Here is a 17,993-nt window from a genome sequence, read left to right as displayed (position 1 = left end):
GGCACGGTTTTCTGTTACATTTTCATGGGACTGAGAGGAAGTATAGCGTCAATATCATCACAGAGCTGTTTGTCATTGAGTCTAAGACTTAAACATTGTACAATACATCTCCATCCATTGTGATACAGACTAGTTGACTGCTTACATCTGTGTCACAGTCGTTTTACTGCTAAGGTGATCAGAACTCCTATACTTATGACAAATTTGTCTGATATATCACTGTAGAAAAGGGCCCTGGTATGATGATTCAGTGTGACTTTCTGATTAAGCTGACTGAGACCCATCCTCAGACTCCAGTGTTATAATTGTTTCTATCGGCTTTGATTGTCCAGGTCGGGGCTGACTAGCTTGGAAGTTTGACTCCGACATTTCCACAGTGACTTCTGATCGGCGGCTTCTCCTTGACCTCTTGACTGCAGCAAACTCCTGCACACTTGGTCTGCCTCTGGGTTGCAACAAGCCACTGGCTGTGAACATAGAGAAGTTTGTGTGTGGTTTTGTTGGCTGAGACCCTGCCCTGGTGGATGGTATTTGACTCAGGTCAACAGTGTCAATATCACCGTGATGTGACATAGGCACTGATGCTATAGAGATAGCCTCCATGCTGTTCCTCTCAATGGACACACGCACACTGTGAGCAGAGGCTCTGCTGATCACGGATGTGTCACTGCCTCGACGCAGCCCTCGTCGACCACCCACAGCATGGAGGGCATTTAAAACGGGGGCTATGATTGGCTGAATCTTGTGAGCTCTTCGCCTTTTCTTTTTCTTCTTCTTGCGCTTTTTCTTCTCAGCCTTGGAGTCAGGGTCTATGGGTAGCTGTGGTTGTCCAATAGCTTGTCCTAGCTGGGAATCCTGGGACATTCTTCTTGAGATCACAGAGCCAATATCTGGTAAAGCACAAAGTAGTCCTGTTAGAGAATACTGATCTTATACTGATGTTCTTAATAGAATGTGACCAAACACCCAGCCTCCACCCATTGAGTAAGTGCATCTGCCCTGACAACCAACTTCCTCCACTTGTGTCTACTTACCCTACATCACGCTTTCACCCACCTAAGTTGGAGTATCTGTCCTCACACCCCCACCTTCACTCATCAGAATCTGGGTCCCAATCCATAAAGCATTCATAACTTTGCAGCCAATTGCATATTGCAACTGTGGACATTTTCATTGGCTCTCTACTGGAATAGTGATATGGACGTTTTGTGGAATGAGTCCCTGAGTTCTCATTCATCTTCAGCAATTCATGATTGTGGTAAAAGTCAACTAATGGGGTCCTGCAGTCAGATGCTATGGTTTGGCTGATACACATTATTGTAAAGAGCAAGGCCCATAATTTAAATTACTACTTTGTCTGATCCTTGCAAGCTATTCTCAAAATGTTTTTGCCACTAGGAACTTCTTAAGCCCATGCATAACACACCGGCAATAATCTAAGCTAAGAATTCTTCGGGTTCAAGCATAAGGGCCCTGAATCTTATGTACAGACCAAAGTCATCTTCTGGGAGTATTGCTGCATGCAGAGTTACACATTTAACAACTGTGTACCCACCTGAGTCAGAGTATCTACGGAGAGTCCCAGCTACTGGCTGAATGAGACCACCTCGTCGTCGCACAAGCTTGGGCATGGCAGCAGCAAAGTTGGACGACATGTCATGGGAACTCACACTGTTGAGATCAAACTTCATCCCTAAAAAGAGAGGACATCAGTACATACATGTGTGCCACTTATATAGAAACAAACTACACGCAAACAAAACATTTCTCTGATGGCTCCCAAGTGTTTCTAACAGTTTGATGTGGTGGTACAACATCATGAATAACAGATGGTCTGGGTGGTACATCATGAATAACAGACGTTTATGTCAGTACAACATCATGAATAACAGATGTTTATGTCAGTACAACATCATGAATAACAGATGTTTATGGCAGTACAACATCATGAATAACAGTACAATGTCATGAATAACAGATGGTTCGGGTGATACATCATGAATAACAGATGTTTCTGGTGATACAACATCATGAATAACAGCAGACAGTCCTGGTGGAACAACATATATATTCCAGAGACATACCTAGCGGGTCATCATGTGTACTGTGGAAACTGATTGACATGCGCCCATTGTTAATGTTCTTTCTCTTCTCAAAGGCCTGGGCAATCATCTTGTGCTTCTTCAGTTTCACTGGCTTGTTGGACGGTTTGCGGAACACTCTGGGAATGTATAAGGCATGTGATCTAACTGTTGTATTAATATAGATACTCTGATACACTCCTGAATGTTGTCACATGCTTGGAAATAGCTCACCTGGTAAACTGACTCTGAATGAAGTGTGGATCAGTGAAATGTTTGGGTCTTAAACAAAAGAGAGTGAGTGAATTTTGTTTTTACTTTATATCACAGCCTATTTTGCTTTCAGTGCAGTGCAAGATATGCATTATCTGACTCAGAAATTTATTTCCCAATAATGAGGGATAAGTAACTTCTTACCAAGGTGAAGTAAACCAATCAAATCTCAATATTCTGACATGGAAATCATGTACAGAATGTTAAAGACATACATCTATACTTACTTCCGAAGGAACCTCTCCCAGGCATTGAAGGAGGCCTTGTTCCAGGACCAAGAGCTCATGGCAATGCCTGCCCCAAAGAAGGCAAAGATGTGGATTTCTAATGCCACCACACTTGGTCTGTGAGCCACCTCACACATCCTGCCAGTGGTGTTCGTCACTGTACGGGTTATTGTCACATTGGCCTCACAGCTGAAATAAACATATGTCTCAGAACACTAGGTGTATGTGACGGGAGATACAAACATGCCCTGAATGTCAGTAAACAGGGTAATGGGAAATTCTGGTCCAGAAAGACACATAGAGGTGCACACTGTCCTTTAGAAGAATACTTCTGCACACTTTTCATAAATGGATTTTGCAGCCAATTTGGTTAGACTGGCTTTAAACATATTAAAACACTGTGGGTAACACATAATATAACAAAATTGACAAAAAATACATGACTTCCAAACACAAAGTACTTCACAGAAAATACACCACTTTCAAAAAGAATCAGTACAAATTTAAAACAATGTGAAAAGACACCCTTCAGAGAAGGCGTACACACAAAGTATACATAAGAAAAGGCTTGGAAAACAATTACACAGAAATTTGTCCATTAATTATATAGAAACTGTTAAGGCCTCATTGAATGAATTAGTCAGGGGCTGTTTACAAGTAAACAAGACTGGAATGCTTGAAACATGGCTACAAGCTCCCTCTTTTGAAGCAGACATACTTTCAGCCTACACATGATTTTTAAACATGTCCACAGCTGCATGAGCAAGATGAGAGTAAACAGAGGGTCACTTACTACATATAGTCCCTGAAGCTCTCTCTCCACTTGTTTTCATTGGCAAATGTGTAGACATGGACGGAAAATGTGATCAAGACAAACACAAATGCAAGCGTTGCAAAAATACCTGAAAATGAAATATAAAACATTGTTTGATACAAGTTTTATACGATATACTATTACACCACTTCTGGCAATGTACCTAGAATATATTATGTGCACATTTCTGATGACCCGCCATGATATTGGTGGAATATTGCTAAAAGCAGTGTAAAACCAAAACCACTCACTCACTTCAGTGCAAAGTGTTTGGTTTCAGCAAGCATCTCTATATTCTAGCACCATCGATACATAGTGTCCAGATATCCAAGTCATCTCGAGAAATATCATGTACATATCATACTGTTACATCATTTTCTCATTACATCTACTGGTGAACAAGGATAAGTTGAGCAGCATGTATGAGTGCCATCCACTGGCACTGGCCATTGTGACCAAAATGGCCCCAGGTTGTTTGTGTAGTGCGATGGGTGAAGCATGTATAAGTCTTAGGAACTACTCGTGTAGCTATGCGAAAAATCTATTTCATTGTCATGCACTGCACATGCACAAGCCTACATCTGCTCTCACTTCCACAAACCAAATGGGTTTGCTCATTGCTGTGCACTGCCTACGTCTTGCAAAGTATTCTCTACCACAGGCCAACTTATCCTTGTTTGTCAGAAAGAGTTCATGTCTGCATGAGATGACCACAGAAAAAGTAAATGACCTCCTCTCATTGCTTCAGTAGATGCAAGTGGCAGTCTGTCAAGATTCACCTAAGATAAGACAAGTATGTGCCAAAATGCATGTAACTTGTATCTGTATTGTCCATCACTTTCCACATGCTATATTCTGTTCATGCAATAAAGGTGAACATCATGCACAGTTATTACCTAATCGGAGAATTGTCTCCCTGATTTTGGATGTAGCTTTTTCACTGATGAAGGTTGGTGCATTCTTTCTGATCTTGATCAGCGTAATAAGACCTGAAAATAACAAACAAGAGCTGACAAAACAAGAGCTGACAAAACAATAGCTGATAAAATAAGAGCTGACAAAACAATAGCTGATAAAACAATAGCTGATAAAACAATAGCTGACAAAACAATAGCTGATAAAACAATAGCTGACAAAACAATAGCTGATAAAACAATAGCTGACAAAACAATAGCTGATAAAACAATAGCTGATAAAACTGGTTATCTCCACATGGTACCTGTATCAACGGAGATCAGTCTGACGAGAACTGGCTACAAAACAATAGGAAGTAAACTGATAGGCTGTAAGTGACAGTGTTGCATGATCTCTGTACAGATGATAATATGTTGGTTATCATTTTATAGAAAAGAAAACCATCGTCTGTATCAAAATATCACATTAAACTGATAGTTACCAAACGCGAATTCATTCTCACTACAAGGGCCGGTATAGCTTTTTGAGAAAGGTGGGAGTGCACACTATTGAGAAAAGTGGGGTGCACACTTCATTTTCAAAATTTCAGGACAAAAGGGAGGGTGTGCACACCAGTACCACACCCTAATCCACCGATGTACTACAGATTCTAAAACGACACATAAGGACATTGTCTGTGTATGCCTCCGTAAGAAATCATAAGACTGAACCTACATTTTCAAAATTCTCTTGGTGCTAAGTCAATGTTAATGTATGGCACTTCCAACTATCTTAGCGCTAAGAGAGCTTCGAAAATCTAGGCTCTGATCAATCAAAACATTTCTTAGTCACTTCCAAACACCAGAGTACCTCTAGATACTAGGTACGTGGTACTGATATTGCTTGCTGAGCAGTTCTAATATGGACACTGGTGAAGTGTTGTGTCTTGGAAAAGGATAGCTTTATTTACCTCTGACCAGGAAGACAAGTCCACATACAAGGACCACGGCGATAGGACCTAGGACAAATCCAGCTCGGATACCATGCTTCATATACCCAACAAAACAGATTCCACTCAGTGAATCTCCATCAATCTGAAAACAGTATAGTAACAGAAAGTTAGGACTCTTGACCGTAGGCAAGGTATAACATCACATCAGCAATATTTCAGCCATATTTGGATTTGAAAACCATTTGACAGAACAGTGGCAACAACTTATATACCTTACATACATATCTTTAAAGATACTTCAGTTTGGAGTATTTGAATCTAAATCTAAAACTGGCCAAAACCCACGGCAATTAGATCACAAGAATTTATGCCATAATTTCAATTGCTGGTGACTGTTGGCACTTTAAGCAAACATAATTTACACAACTTTAACAATGGCTGACTAGACACTACGTTAAAGCATTTTTATATTTCTGTCTACACAACTGTTTACAATTATGGTTTAATAGCCTGTCTATACATCTAGTCACTGGAATGGTATGTTACCTCGGAGATTGCCAGACAGACTATTGACAAGACGAGAGGGAGGAACCAGCTGACAAGATGGAAGTAAGCTGTCTTGCTGCTCAGGTTGTCTCTGGGTGTGCCCAGAGCCTTGAAGGTGATGTGCCATGCATAGGCCAGCATGACAAACCAGGTGACACCGGCCATCATGGAGTAGTAGACCAACAGGAACACCACTGTGCAGGACGCTGACTCCCCAGACCTACAACAAGGCAAACACTGGAGATCAAACTGATTTCAGAAATACAATAGTGACTGCGACACACGATGTCCTCACTAACATTAAAGTTAAGATACTCCAGGTTGTGCCTCTCCCATGCAGGCTGTCTGGTCAGAGCGACACACGATGTCCTCACTAACATTAAAGTTAATATACCCAAGTTGTGGCTCTCCCATTCAGGCTGTCTGGTCAGAGCAACACACAATGTCCTCACTAACATTAAAGTTAACATACCCAAGTTGTGGCTCTCCCATTCGGGCTGTCCGGTCAGAGCGACACACGATGTCCTCACGGGCATTTCCAGCAAACTGGGCCAGCCAGCCAATGCTCCCCACAAAGAAGCAGGCATTGATGTAGAACAGAATGAGGGCAGGGTATTTGTTGGCATTCTTCCAGTCAATCACAAACGTTAGCTACAAATTAAAATCATCAGCATCACATGTGGTCACATGTCAAATGTTCACTTGGGAATCTAGAGAAAAAACTCATATTGCTATACCTGTTAAACAGGAAGGAATCTTCAAGTTATCAACTTATAGACATTTCTGTCTGGAGGAGTTGTATCAGTACAAAACTGTGTCATTTGAAGTTGGTGTGATTAAAGACAAGGAAATTTCTATGGATATACATCTTCTTTATAAAAATGTAAGTAACATTTTGGTGTAGCTGCTAACACTGTTATCGTGATAACACTTGCTTGAAAATAGTGTTAACTACTTCAATAAAACATAGCTTACATGATACTAAAGAAGTAAATCCATAGAACTTTCCCCACAGATTTTTGCAAACTGGAAATATGCAAGCTCATGACTACAGACTGGCAGCAAGCAAATACACTACACCAACACAGTCCACGATCCAGCTACTGATGTGTACATCTGGGTGTGTCAGTTGTCATCAGCACTCACCACAGTGAAAAGTGTACAAATGAGGCATAGCGCCCCCCAGACCGCAACAAAGGCGTGGACCTCCTGATGCTCCTCCTGGGTGAAGAGGGGATTCTGACACTGAATGCCACACCCCTCAACGTCCTCATACCAGCTCTCCCTCATTGATGTCTTGATCAGTGGGGGCTCACATCGACCTGTTGTGTTGAACGATGCTTTCTCATATGTCTCTGGCTGATAACAAAATGGGAAAGGTTATAGTGAGTGAGTGGGTTTAGTTTTATGCCACACTCAACAGTATTCCAGCTATATGGCATAAGTCGGCAAATAATCAAGTCTTGACCAGGCAATCCAGTGATCAACAGCATGAGCATCAATCTACACAAATGGGATATCATGACATGTGTCAATCAAGTCAGTGAGTTTTACCACCTTATCCGATCAGCTGTCTCTTACGACAAGCATGGGTTACTGAAGATTATACATAATACAGTGACATGTTAAACAAGCTGAACCAAAGTTACATGGATGCACTCAAATTTTCATCACTCGAAACTTAAACACCATAGAACTTTACACCAGCAAACTGAGTGTCATGTTTTGTCTATTGACTAGTAGGTGTAATTTCTTTTTCACACTGCTTTGAGATAAAATCCATTCTTGCTAAAACATCTGTAAAATATTAAACTTCTGGATTTCTCCTAACCTGGACTATTTCTAACAGTTCCATTCCTCAGAACACTTTAGTCAGCCTAGTTTCATGGTTTTTTTCACTCAGAAAACATCTGTATTTTTAACATAAAGTTTCTTAAATAATTTAAACTTGCATTGCTATTGTATTTTTTTTAATTACAAAGAACTTTTGATGTTTACAAACCTTAAACAAAATCTGAAACTTTATATTTGATTGAAAATTCTCCATTTCTATTGCTCTTATTTCCAGTTATAAATGAACACTTTTGTAAATAAAGTTCACATTCATCACCTCAATTCACAAGCATTTCACATTTAGTATTTTCCTTGTTACACTGTCTGTTGTTTATCTAGCACTGGGCAACTGACAGTAGCCAGCCCCCTTTCCCCCCCCCCCCCCCCCCCAACACACACACACACACCATGCCTCAGTGCTTCAGGTTTGGCATCCTTTGCTTCAAGCAACTGGTTGCTTCTCACCCTACAAGGGTCTCATTAATGAGAATGTGTGGGAAAACAAGATTGCTGAATGGACAAAGTAAACTACTGAAGACAGTTAAATAACACTATGTTTTTCATCTGACTGGAGTTAAAAATCACATGACATAGCAGATGAACATTGGGGCAAGAAATATTGGGGTGGTGTTTAGTGTTCTCCAGTATAGCATGAAAATGGAGTTAAGCTGGTCAGGAAAGCTTAAGAATGCTATGTTTTTCATCTGACGGGAGTTAAAAATCACATGACATAGCAGATGAACATTGGGGCAAGAAATATTGGGGTGGTGTTTAGTGTTCTTCAGTATAATATGTAAATGAAGATGATCGGGTCATTTAATGAATATTCATGAATAGTTACCACTTCTGGTTTTTTAACAGTTTGTATAGTTTTAAACATTAAGCATTATTACATTTAGATCAAAGTGTTCTTAACAGTCAGTTATTCAAAGTTGAAAACTATAGGTAATACAAGTCAACAATAAAACTTTTTAAAACCATTCCAATCAAATTCAGCATTTACAAGCATAAGCGTATTGCTTTTGCAAACGTTAGTGAGGACTTGTCAAAAAAGAAGGATTTTAAGTTGATCAGGGATAATTGGAATACCCCAAGAAATGTTTGCCACAGAAAATGATATCAATTCCTTAGAAAACTATGATCTTATTATGTGTGGTTGTCTCTGCTCACAGTCGTCAATTTTTCAACATTATCATATTTCAGCTAATTACATTCCCTCATCTGATAAAGACCTTCAGTGACACATGCCTCAGGTGTTTGTGAAAACATCCTTGATTCTAGATAACCATATTACCAAGATCCCTGTTGAACAGCACCTTCCTCAAGGCATCGAGGAAAGCTTATTTGAAAAACACTTGTATATCATTTATTAAACATGCCACCTTTACTCATTTGGGAACAAAGAATTCTATTAATGCTGATTCTTATGATTGGTTGCATATAAATAATGGAATTATGAGACAGACATAATTCAGCATATAAATGTGACACATTATTTGTTATATTGAAGGTGGCTATGAGAATATTTCTATACTTTTGTCATTTACTGACACGGATTTGACATGCCCCTCTTCCAAAAAATAACAATAGACAGGATATGCATTTCTTGACTTTCAGGTGATTTCTGCCCCTTACACCTGACTACACAAGCTTGTTAGTTCAGGTAGATTCCCCCGCGTAATGTGACACTCAACCGATGTCAACTGGGGAGTTACCCTTATTGCTAAATAGCCTGAAGTTGGCCTGCTGTGCTGTGTAATGTAGTCATGAGTCTAACTGAACTGAAGTGAACTTTATTTTAACTCAGGGCACAGGCAGTGGCATATGAGGTTACATATGTATTACAATTAAACATAACCATATGGTTACATAACATATATGTCCTGTGCACTCCCAAATTTGATAATTCAGCAATATTTTTAAATGTGACACTTTTTTCAGGTTTCTTTTTTTCTTCTTTCAAGTTGTCAAAGTCTCAGTATGTACATTTTAAGAAAATATTTTGCATTCTGTCACCAAATAGGATAAAATAGCAGGAATGGTTACCATGGAAACTTTGACAACATTACATCTCAACATACAAATTGTAGAATACTAAGCATTACTGTAAATACAACATTTTCACTCATGTATCTACCACATGTCTTGTGTGAAGTGTTACAACACAAAAAGAATATAATTTTATGATTTAGAATTTTTGAATCAGTGAGATTATCTTCACTCACATTTCTATCCTGCTTGCCACATTTGGAACAGTAGCGAAGAAATACCGAAACATGGATCAGTTTGTGGACCCTTTGAAAAATTTTCCTTACAATAATTTCTCTTTGACAACTGAGAATATTAACAAGCTGTGTGTGAAAACCTGAAGTCCATGCAATATGAAGACACAATTGTGTATAGAGACCAGTCTACATTGAGATCTAGGCATCAACACTATCAGCCATTCAGTCACCTCATGATCTCAGTGCTGTTTGATTAAGTTCTCCGGACAATAACCTACAACCTATACAGAATATCCAAAATCCCCACACAGCCGAACACAGCGACGTGTGTTACGTTCATTCATCCCCACACCCAGCCATTCAGAGACACACACTAACATCTTGTTAGCTGTGACTCCTGACAGTATGAGGAAAGCACACGGCTAATGATGGAACTTTACACTGGCTTACAGGCCAGCGTTTTTGTAACAGTCATGCTTGGATGACTGACAACTTTGAGGAGTTATTGCATTTCCCTACAGGTCACACCATGACAATGTATAACATGACAATAGATGTCAGTCTATTCAGGTTTATAAGCTGTAAGACATTCAGATAATAGCCTGAATAAACAAACCAATATTCCTATACTTGAGGAGGTGGGTTCCCTGAAAAAGTCAACTGCATCTGTATGTCCAGCACCATTTGAAACAGCTGGTTGTGATTAGTGAGTGAGGAAGACTGAAATGAAACAAACAAGACTAGATGGTTGTGTCACATGGTTGTGATTCTGATATAATGATGGTAGTGACAGTGTTGTTGTGGATGGTAGTGACAGTGGTATATTGGATGATAGTGACACTGTTTTAATACATGGTGGTGACAGTGTTGTTATGGATGGTGGTGACAGTGGTGTAATGGATGGTAGTGACAATGTTGCAACAGATGACAGTGACAGTGGTATAATGAGTGATAGTGACAGTGTTGTTATGGATGGTAGTGACAGTGGTGTAATGGATGGTAGTGACAATGTTGCAACAGATGACAGTGACAGTGGTATAATGAGTGATAGTGACAGTGTTGTTATGGATGGTAGTGACAGTGGTGTAATGGATGGTAGTGACAGTGTTGTTGTGGATGGTAGTGACAGTGGTATATTGGATGATAGTGACACTGTTTTAATACATGGTGGTGACAGTGTTGTTATGGATGGTGGTGACAGTGGTGTAATGGATGGTAGTGACAATGTTGCAACAGATGACAGTGACAGTGGTATAATGAGTGATAGTGACAGTGTTGTTATGGATGGTAGTGACAGTGGTGTAATGGATGGTAGTGACAATGTTGCAACAGATGACAGTGACAGTGGTATAATGAGTGATAGTGACAGTGTTGTTATGGATGGTAGTGACAGTGGTGTAATGGATGGTAGTGACAATGTTGCAACAGATGACAGTGACAGTGGTATAATGAGTGATAGTGACAGTGTTGTTATGGATGGTAGTGACAGTGGTGTAATGGATGGTAGTGACAATGTTGCAACAGATGACAGTGACAGTGGTATAATGAGTGATAGTGACAGTGTTGTTATGGATGGTGGTGACAGTGGTGTAATGGATGGTAGTGACAATGTTGCAACAGATGACAGTGACAGTGGTATAATGAGTGATAGTGACAGTGTTGTTATGGATGGTAGTGACAGTGTTGCAACAGATGACAGTGAGAGTGGTATAATGAGTGGTAATGACAGTGTTGTTATGGATGGTAGTGACAGTGTTGTTATGGATGCTAGTGACAGTGTTGTTATGGATGGTAGTGACAGTGGAGGAATAGGTGGTAGTGACAGTGGTATAGTGGGTGGTAGTGACAGTGTTGTTATGGATGCTAGTGACAGTGTTGTTGTACATGGTAGTGACAGTGGTATAATGGATGATAGTGACACTGTTTTAATACATGGTGGTGACAGTGATATAATGAGTGGTAGTGACAGTGTTGTTATGGGTGATAATGACTGTTGTTATGGGTAATAGTGACTGAGTTGTTATGGATGGTAGTGACAGTGGAGGAATAGGTGGTAGTGACAGTGGTATAGTGGGTGGTAGTGACAGTGTTGTTATGGATGCTAGTGACAGTGTTGTTGTACATGGTAGTGACAGTGGTATAATGGATGATAGTGACACTGTTTTAATACATGGTGGTGACAGTGATATAATGAGTGGTAGTGACAGTGTTGTTATGGGTGATAATGACTGTTGTTATGGGTAATAGTGACTGAGTTGTTATGGATGGTAGTGACAGTGGAGGAATAGGTGGTAGTGACAGTGGTATAGTGGGTGGTAGTGACAGTGTTGTTATGGATGATAGTGAGAGTGTTGTTATGGATGATAATGACTGTTGTTATGGGTAGTAGTGACAGTGTTGTTATGGATGGTAGTGACAGTGGAGGAACAGGAGGTAGTGACAGTGGTATAGTGGGTGACAGTGACAGTGTTGTTGTGGATGGTAGTGACAGTGTTGTTGTGGATGGTAGTGACAGTGTTGTTGTGGATGGTAGTGACAGTGTTGCTGTGTATGGTGGTGAGTGATGCAATAGATGGTAGTGACAGTGGTATATTGGGTGGTAGTGAAAGTGTTGTTATGGATGGTAGTGACAGTGGTGTAATGGATGGTAGTGACAATGTTGCAACAGATGACAGTGAGAGTGGTATAATGAGTGGTAATGACAGTGTTGTTATGGATGGTAGTGACAGTGTTGTTATGGATGATAGTGACAGTGTTGTTGTACATGGTAGTGACAGTGGTATAATGGATGATAGTGACACTGTTTTAATACATGGTGGTGACAGTGTTGTTATGGATGGTGGTGACAGTGGTATAATGAGTGGTAGTGACAGTGTTGTTATGGGTGATAATGACTGTTGTTATGGGTAATAGTGACTGAGTTGTTATGGATGGTAGTGACAGTGGAGGAATAGGTGGTAGTGACAGTGTTGTTATGGATGATAGTGACAGTGTTGTTATGGATGATAATGACTGTTGTTATGGGTAGTAGTGACAGTGTTGTTATGGATGGTAGTGACAGTGGAGGAACAGGAGGTAGTGACAGTGGTATAGTGGGTGACAGTGACAGTGTTGTTGTGGATGGTAGTGACAGTGTTGTTGTGGATGGTAGTGACAGTGTTGCTGTGTATGGTGGTGAGTGATGCAATAAAGGAACAGGAGGTAGTGACAGTGGTATAGTGGGTGACAGTGACAGTGTTGTTGTGGATGGTAGTGACAGTGGTATATTGGGTGGTAGTGAAAGTGTTGTTATGGATGGTAGTGACAGTGTTATTGTGGATGATAGTGACAGTGTTGTCATGGATAATAATGACTGTTGTTATGGGTAATAGTGACAGTGTTGTTATGGATGGTAGTGACAGTGGAGGAACAGGAGGTAGTGACAGTGGTATAGTGGGTGGTAGTGACAGTGTTGTTATGGATGATAGTGACAGTGTTGTTATGGATGGTAATGACAGTGGTATAGTGGGTGGTAGTGACAGTGGTATAGTGGGTGGTGGTGACAGTGGTATAATGGGTGGTAGTGACAGTGTTGTTATGGATGATAATGACTGTTGTTATGGGTGATAGTGACAGTGTTGTTATGGATGGTAGTGACAGTGGTATAGTGGGTGGTAGTGACAGTGGTATAGTGGGTGGTAGTGACAGTGGTATAATGGGTGGTAGTGACAGTGTTGTTATGGATGATAATGACTGTTGTTATGGGTGATAGTGACAGTGTTGTTATGGATGGTAGTGACAGTGGTATAGTGGGTGGTAGTGACAGTGGTACAATGGATGATAGTGAGAATGTTGTTATGGATGGTAGTGACAGTGTTGTTATGGATGATAGTGACAGTGTTGTTATGGATGATAGTGACTGTTGTTATGGGTGATAGTGACAGTGTTGTTATAGATGATAGTGACAGTGGAGGAATAGGTGGTAGTGACATTGGTATAGTGGGTGGTAGTGACAGTGTTGTTATGGATGACAGTGACAGTGTTGTTATGGATGGTAGTGACAGTGGTATAATGGATGATAGTGACAGTGTTGTTATGGATGATAGTGACAGTGTTGTTATGGATGATAATGACTGTTGTTATGGGTGATAGTGACAGTGTTGTTATGGATGATAGTGACAGTGGAGGAATAGGTGGTAGTGACAGTGGTATAGTGGGTGGTAGTGACAGATGTATAATGGGTGGTAGTGACAGTGTTGTTGTGGATGATAATGACTGTTGTTATGGGTGATAGTGACAGTGTTGTTATGGATGATAGTGACAGTGGAGGAATAGGTGGTAGTGACACTGGTATAGTGGGTGGTAGTGACAGTGGTATAATGGATGATAGTGAGAGTGTTGTTATGGATGGTAGTGACAGTGTTGTTATGGATGGTAGTGACAGTGGAGGAATAGGTGGTAGTGACATTGGTATAGTGGGTGGTAGTGACAGTGTTGTTATGGATGATAGTGACAGTGGTATAGTGGGTGGTAGTGAGAGTGTTGTTATGGGTGATAGTGACAGTGGTATAGTGGGTGGTAGTGACAGTGTTGTTATGGATGATAGTGACAGTGGTATAGTGGGTGGTAGTGACAGTGTTGTTATGGGTGATAGTGACAGTGAAGGAATAGATGATAGGGACAGTGGAGGAATAGATGGTAGTGAGAGTGGAGGAATCTATGTTGGTGACAATCTTTAGCCACCAACAGATAATTATTGTTGATGGCCCAGATAATAGGAGATGTTTTGGTTCTCTCAAACTACATAGAACTGATTTCTACCAGTAGATTGCAGAATTCGTTTTAAGGCATATCATTGTAAACCAACCAGTCACACGTTTCCGTTTACTTAAAAATAGTCACCCCCAGCCCAAACACCAGGACACTTCCACAAACAATTCATGTCCAGCAACATATCAGGAAGGCCACAAAACACCAGCGTCGTCTAAAAATATAATAAATCCCATTCTGGGACGTTTGTCGTATACCAACCTTGCAGTTCTCCCGGAAGTGGGGTTGGTCACACTGGAGAAATGACGGCCAGCTGTGGAATGACTCCACTATTTTACAGGGTTCTCTAATCTTCTCGCACAGTTCCTTGCTGGCTAGTTCCAGCTGCCCCGTGTTGTTGTCACACTTTGGTAGGTACACTGAACACAGGAACGGCTGGACAACTGACCAACACTGGGGAACATTCTGCAGTCCGCTCCACAGAGAAAGCTTCTCGTCCACCTGGGCTAACGTAGAAGAATCGTTGGCAAATTCCAACGACGTATACTGAAAGTCCAGCGTTGTCCCCAAGCATTTTTTACCTTTCACTCCAAAAGGTATGCAGTTCGTTGTGTTAATGTGACAGTTTGCACTATGTGACGATTTAAGAAAGTCTAGAAGTAATAACATTGCTACAATGTTGAATAAAGTTGAACGTTTTGTCAAGTGTAATTGAGTATGCACCTCGTCCATTGTGTCTATGAGCAGTGCCATTGTTGCTGGAATTCAGTTACTAAGTTCAACAATGGAAGGAGGCGTGCACCACGAGGTTATGATTCAGGGATTGTGTTGGTGCTAACCCAATCCAGACCTCCGACATATACATCCAAATTGACTTTTCTCACGACAATGTATTCAGAAAACTTAAAGACCCCACTTGAAAACGTAAAGATGTGTTGGAGCGAGGGAGTTTAATGGATGTTCGTCATATGATATGTAGAATGAACATGCGGTGACGAAGGATCGTCTTAAACAAATACATCGCAGCTTTAAACATTCAGAGCCGGACTCTAATCCACTGGGTCAATATTGGGCTGAATTAAGAAAGCTCAGCAGGAAAACTAGTGTATTAAATTAAATCGTTCCACATCTTGACAGATCTGTACAAATAATCTATCTGCAGTTCCATAGATCAACATATCCTAAAGGTGTGTCAGTCAAAACTACTGGATGTGTTTGTAAAACAGATCCAGTATGAAGTTAAATTCAGCTGCAGACCGACCTTCTGCACGACAGGCAAGGTAGACCTGCATGAGCTACTTGTTAAATGTATCCATGGAAATTACTACAGACAAGGGTCGAACCCCGCTCCTCCGAACGCAGGTTACATTCACACCGAGGTGTTAATAGGCACCAGTCCAGGAATTCACTCACACCAATCCAGGTATAATGATCTTCACGCGCTGCTTCTCTCCATCACATTTATCCTGCAGTATCTAGCAGTGCTTCTTCCTAACCGTACCTCAATAAACTGCAGCGACTTTAACCCGTCTGTAATCCTCTCTTCCCATGTCCACAACGTTGAAACTTCAACAACAAACTTTCTCAGCCCCGCGTTCGAACATCCTCCATTTTGTATTCAGGGAGCAGACGGATCATATTTCGCCAGTTCTTCCCCCGATGTAGGTCACCCATCCTAAATCCGTCCCTCTCTCTCAACAATGAACCAGCCCGGAGCGGAGAGAGGTGCGCGGTTGTATGGTGAGACGCTAAGGTGAATCTGTCACACCTCAACAACTCGGAGAAACACTCTATTGTCAGTCTGTCAGCGGGCTCTACTCGCCCCCGGACCATTCAACTTGGAGTATTTGGACTATAATTGAATAACAGCATCTACTCTCATATCTTTCAGCAATTTCGCTTGAACGTGTACATTTCCATGGATTATGCGTCAGACATGCGGGCAGTGAAACTTCTTTTATGTAAGACCCAAGCACTAGGAAATGCTTTAATGTACAACACAGATTACATTAAGTACCGAATAGTTGCCTGTGTTTGAGCTTCATTGTCTACCCGCAAAAACATATTTTCTGAAGCTACACAAAGATTCCTGGTTTGATGTTTTATATTTATGAAGGTGAATCTCAACGATATTTTTCATAAAGCCATTTATACATTTCACGTGCTTGGCACAAGTCGACTTGTTTGTCGACAGTTTAATTCATTGGATACATTTATCATTGCTTCGTTGGACATTTTTTAGAAAAAATATATCTTTTCACCTTATCATATAAGTTTAGGTGACTTTGTAAGATAAAGGGTGCAAAACTTGAATCCCACAAGTACCCGTGTGCATGTGCGTTACGCGTGTTATACCCCGCAGTTATTCGCGGACAGGAAGGATATCAACTGTAACTCATGATTGTGGCAAAAGCGAAATACTCAGTACCGAATAGGTCACATTGTGGTGCCCACGAGCGTGGTCCAGATTCAACTCACGTCATCGTGCATTATGCAGTTGTATTGTTTCTGACTGTTACAACACTGTCACTACCATCTATTACAACACTGACACTACTATCCATTCCACTACCGTCTATGACAACCCAGTCCCCACTATATATTACAACACTGTCACTATCATCGTTATACCACTGTCACTACCATCTACTACAACACTGACACTACTATCCATTCCACTACCATCTATAACAACACTGTCACCACCATATATTACAACATTGTCACTATCATCCATTATACCACCAATATTGCTAAGTGAGGCATAAAACTAAACTCACTCACTCACTCACTCACTCACCGGTACAAGCCAGAAGACGTTTTACCAAAGAAACATAAGTTCTAGTTCCAGGAATGTTTGGTATACAACATATGTATATTTCTAAACAACTTGACTTAATTGGAGACATGAATGGCATCACGTAAAGTAGATGGTAAATTCAAAAGCATATCAAGAATCATGATCGGTTAGTCAGTAACCTGCGTCCCGGCTGTCCACAGTTTAGTAATAATGCATTTTAGGACATGACATCGGGAAATGAAAACTGTATAAAGGATTGCAAGGTGTATATAGCTGAAGAAAAAAAACTGACTGAAGTGTGTATCAAACATTCCCACTGGACGCCTGGAGACTGGGGAGTCCTAAATCTGTCGTTACTCGTCACTTCAGTTTTACCAGAGTACCATCAGTCGTTTTTAGGGCCCATATCAACCAACACTTCTTCGTAAGATCGGTCTCGAAGTGGTAGAGGTCGGAATACCACTGCAGAACTTGCGGACTCAAATTGTCACAACAACGTTAACTGGAACTGCAAATGCAGTGCCTGGTTTTAGGAGTGAGTCGGTGCAAACCATTCGTAATCGTACGAGAAGCTGGACCTCTAGCCAGGGGACCCCATT

The 17,993-nt window shown here is 40.8% G+C and overlaps 2 protein-coding genes across 2 annotated transcripts in view; both read right to left on the bottom strand.

The window, feature by feature from the left end:
* Nucleotides 1–17,993, bottom strand: part of LOC137277575 (V-type proton ATPase subunit H-like) — a 100,676-nt gene that overhangs the window by 40,688 nt on the left and 41,995 nt on the right. The window lies entirely within an intron of this gene.
* LOC137277570 (protein smoothened-like) lies at nucleotides 173–16,232 on the bottom strand. The gene is made up of 11 exons (XM_067809364.1): nucleotides 14,856–16,232; nucleotides 6,934–7,146; nucleotides 6,260–6,438; nucleotides 5,788–6,007; nucleotides 5,260–5,383; nucleotides 4,292–4,384; nucleotides 3,375–3,483; nucleotides 2,582–2,770; nucleotides 2,085–2,221; nucleotides 1,556–1,693; nucleotides 173–890 (listed from the first exon to the last, which is right to left on the bottom strand). Exons 1-11 carry the CDS (start codon nucleotides 15,345–15,347, stop codon nucleotides 265–267), a joined length of 2,520 nt encoding a protein of 839 aa, XP_067665465.1. The 5' UTR covers nucleotides 15,348–16,232; the 3' UTR covers nucleotides 173–264.

Source organism: Haliotis asinina, chromosome 3, assembly GCF_037392515.1.
Source record: "Haliotis asinina isolate JCU_RB_2024 chromosome 3, JCU_Hal_asi_v2, whole genome shotgun sequence".
NCBI lineage: Eukaryota > Metazoa > Mollusca > Gastropoda > Lepetellida > Haliotidae > Haliotis > Haliotis asinina.
The sequence above is the reverse complement of the archived record's forward strand: the minus strand, read 5'-3'. Positions and strand labels throughout refer to the sequence as shown.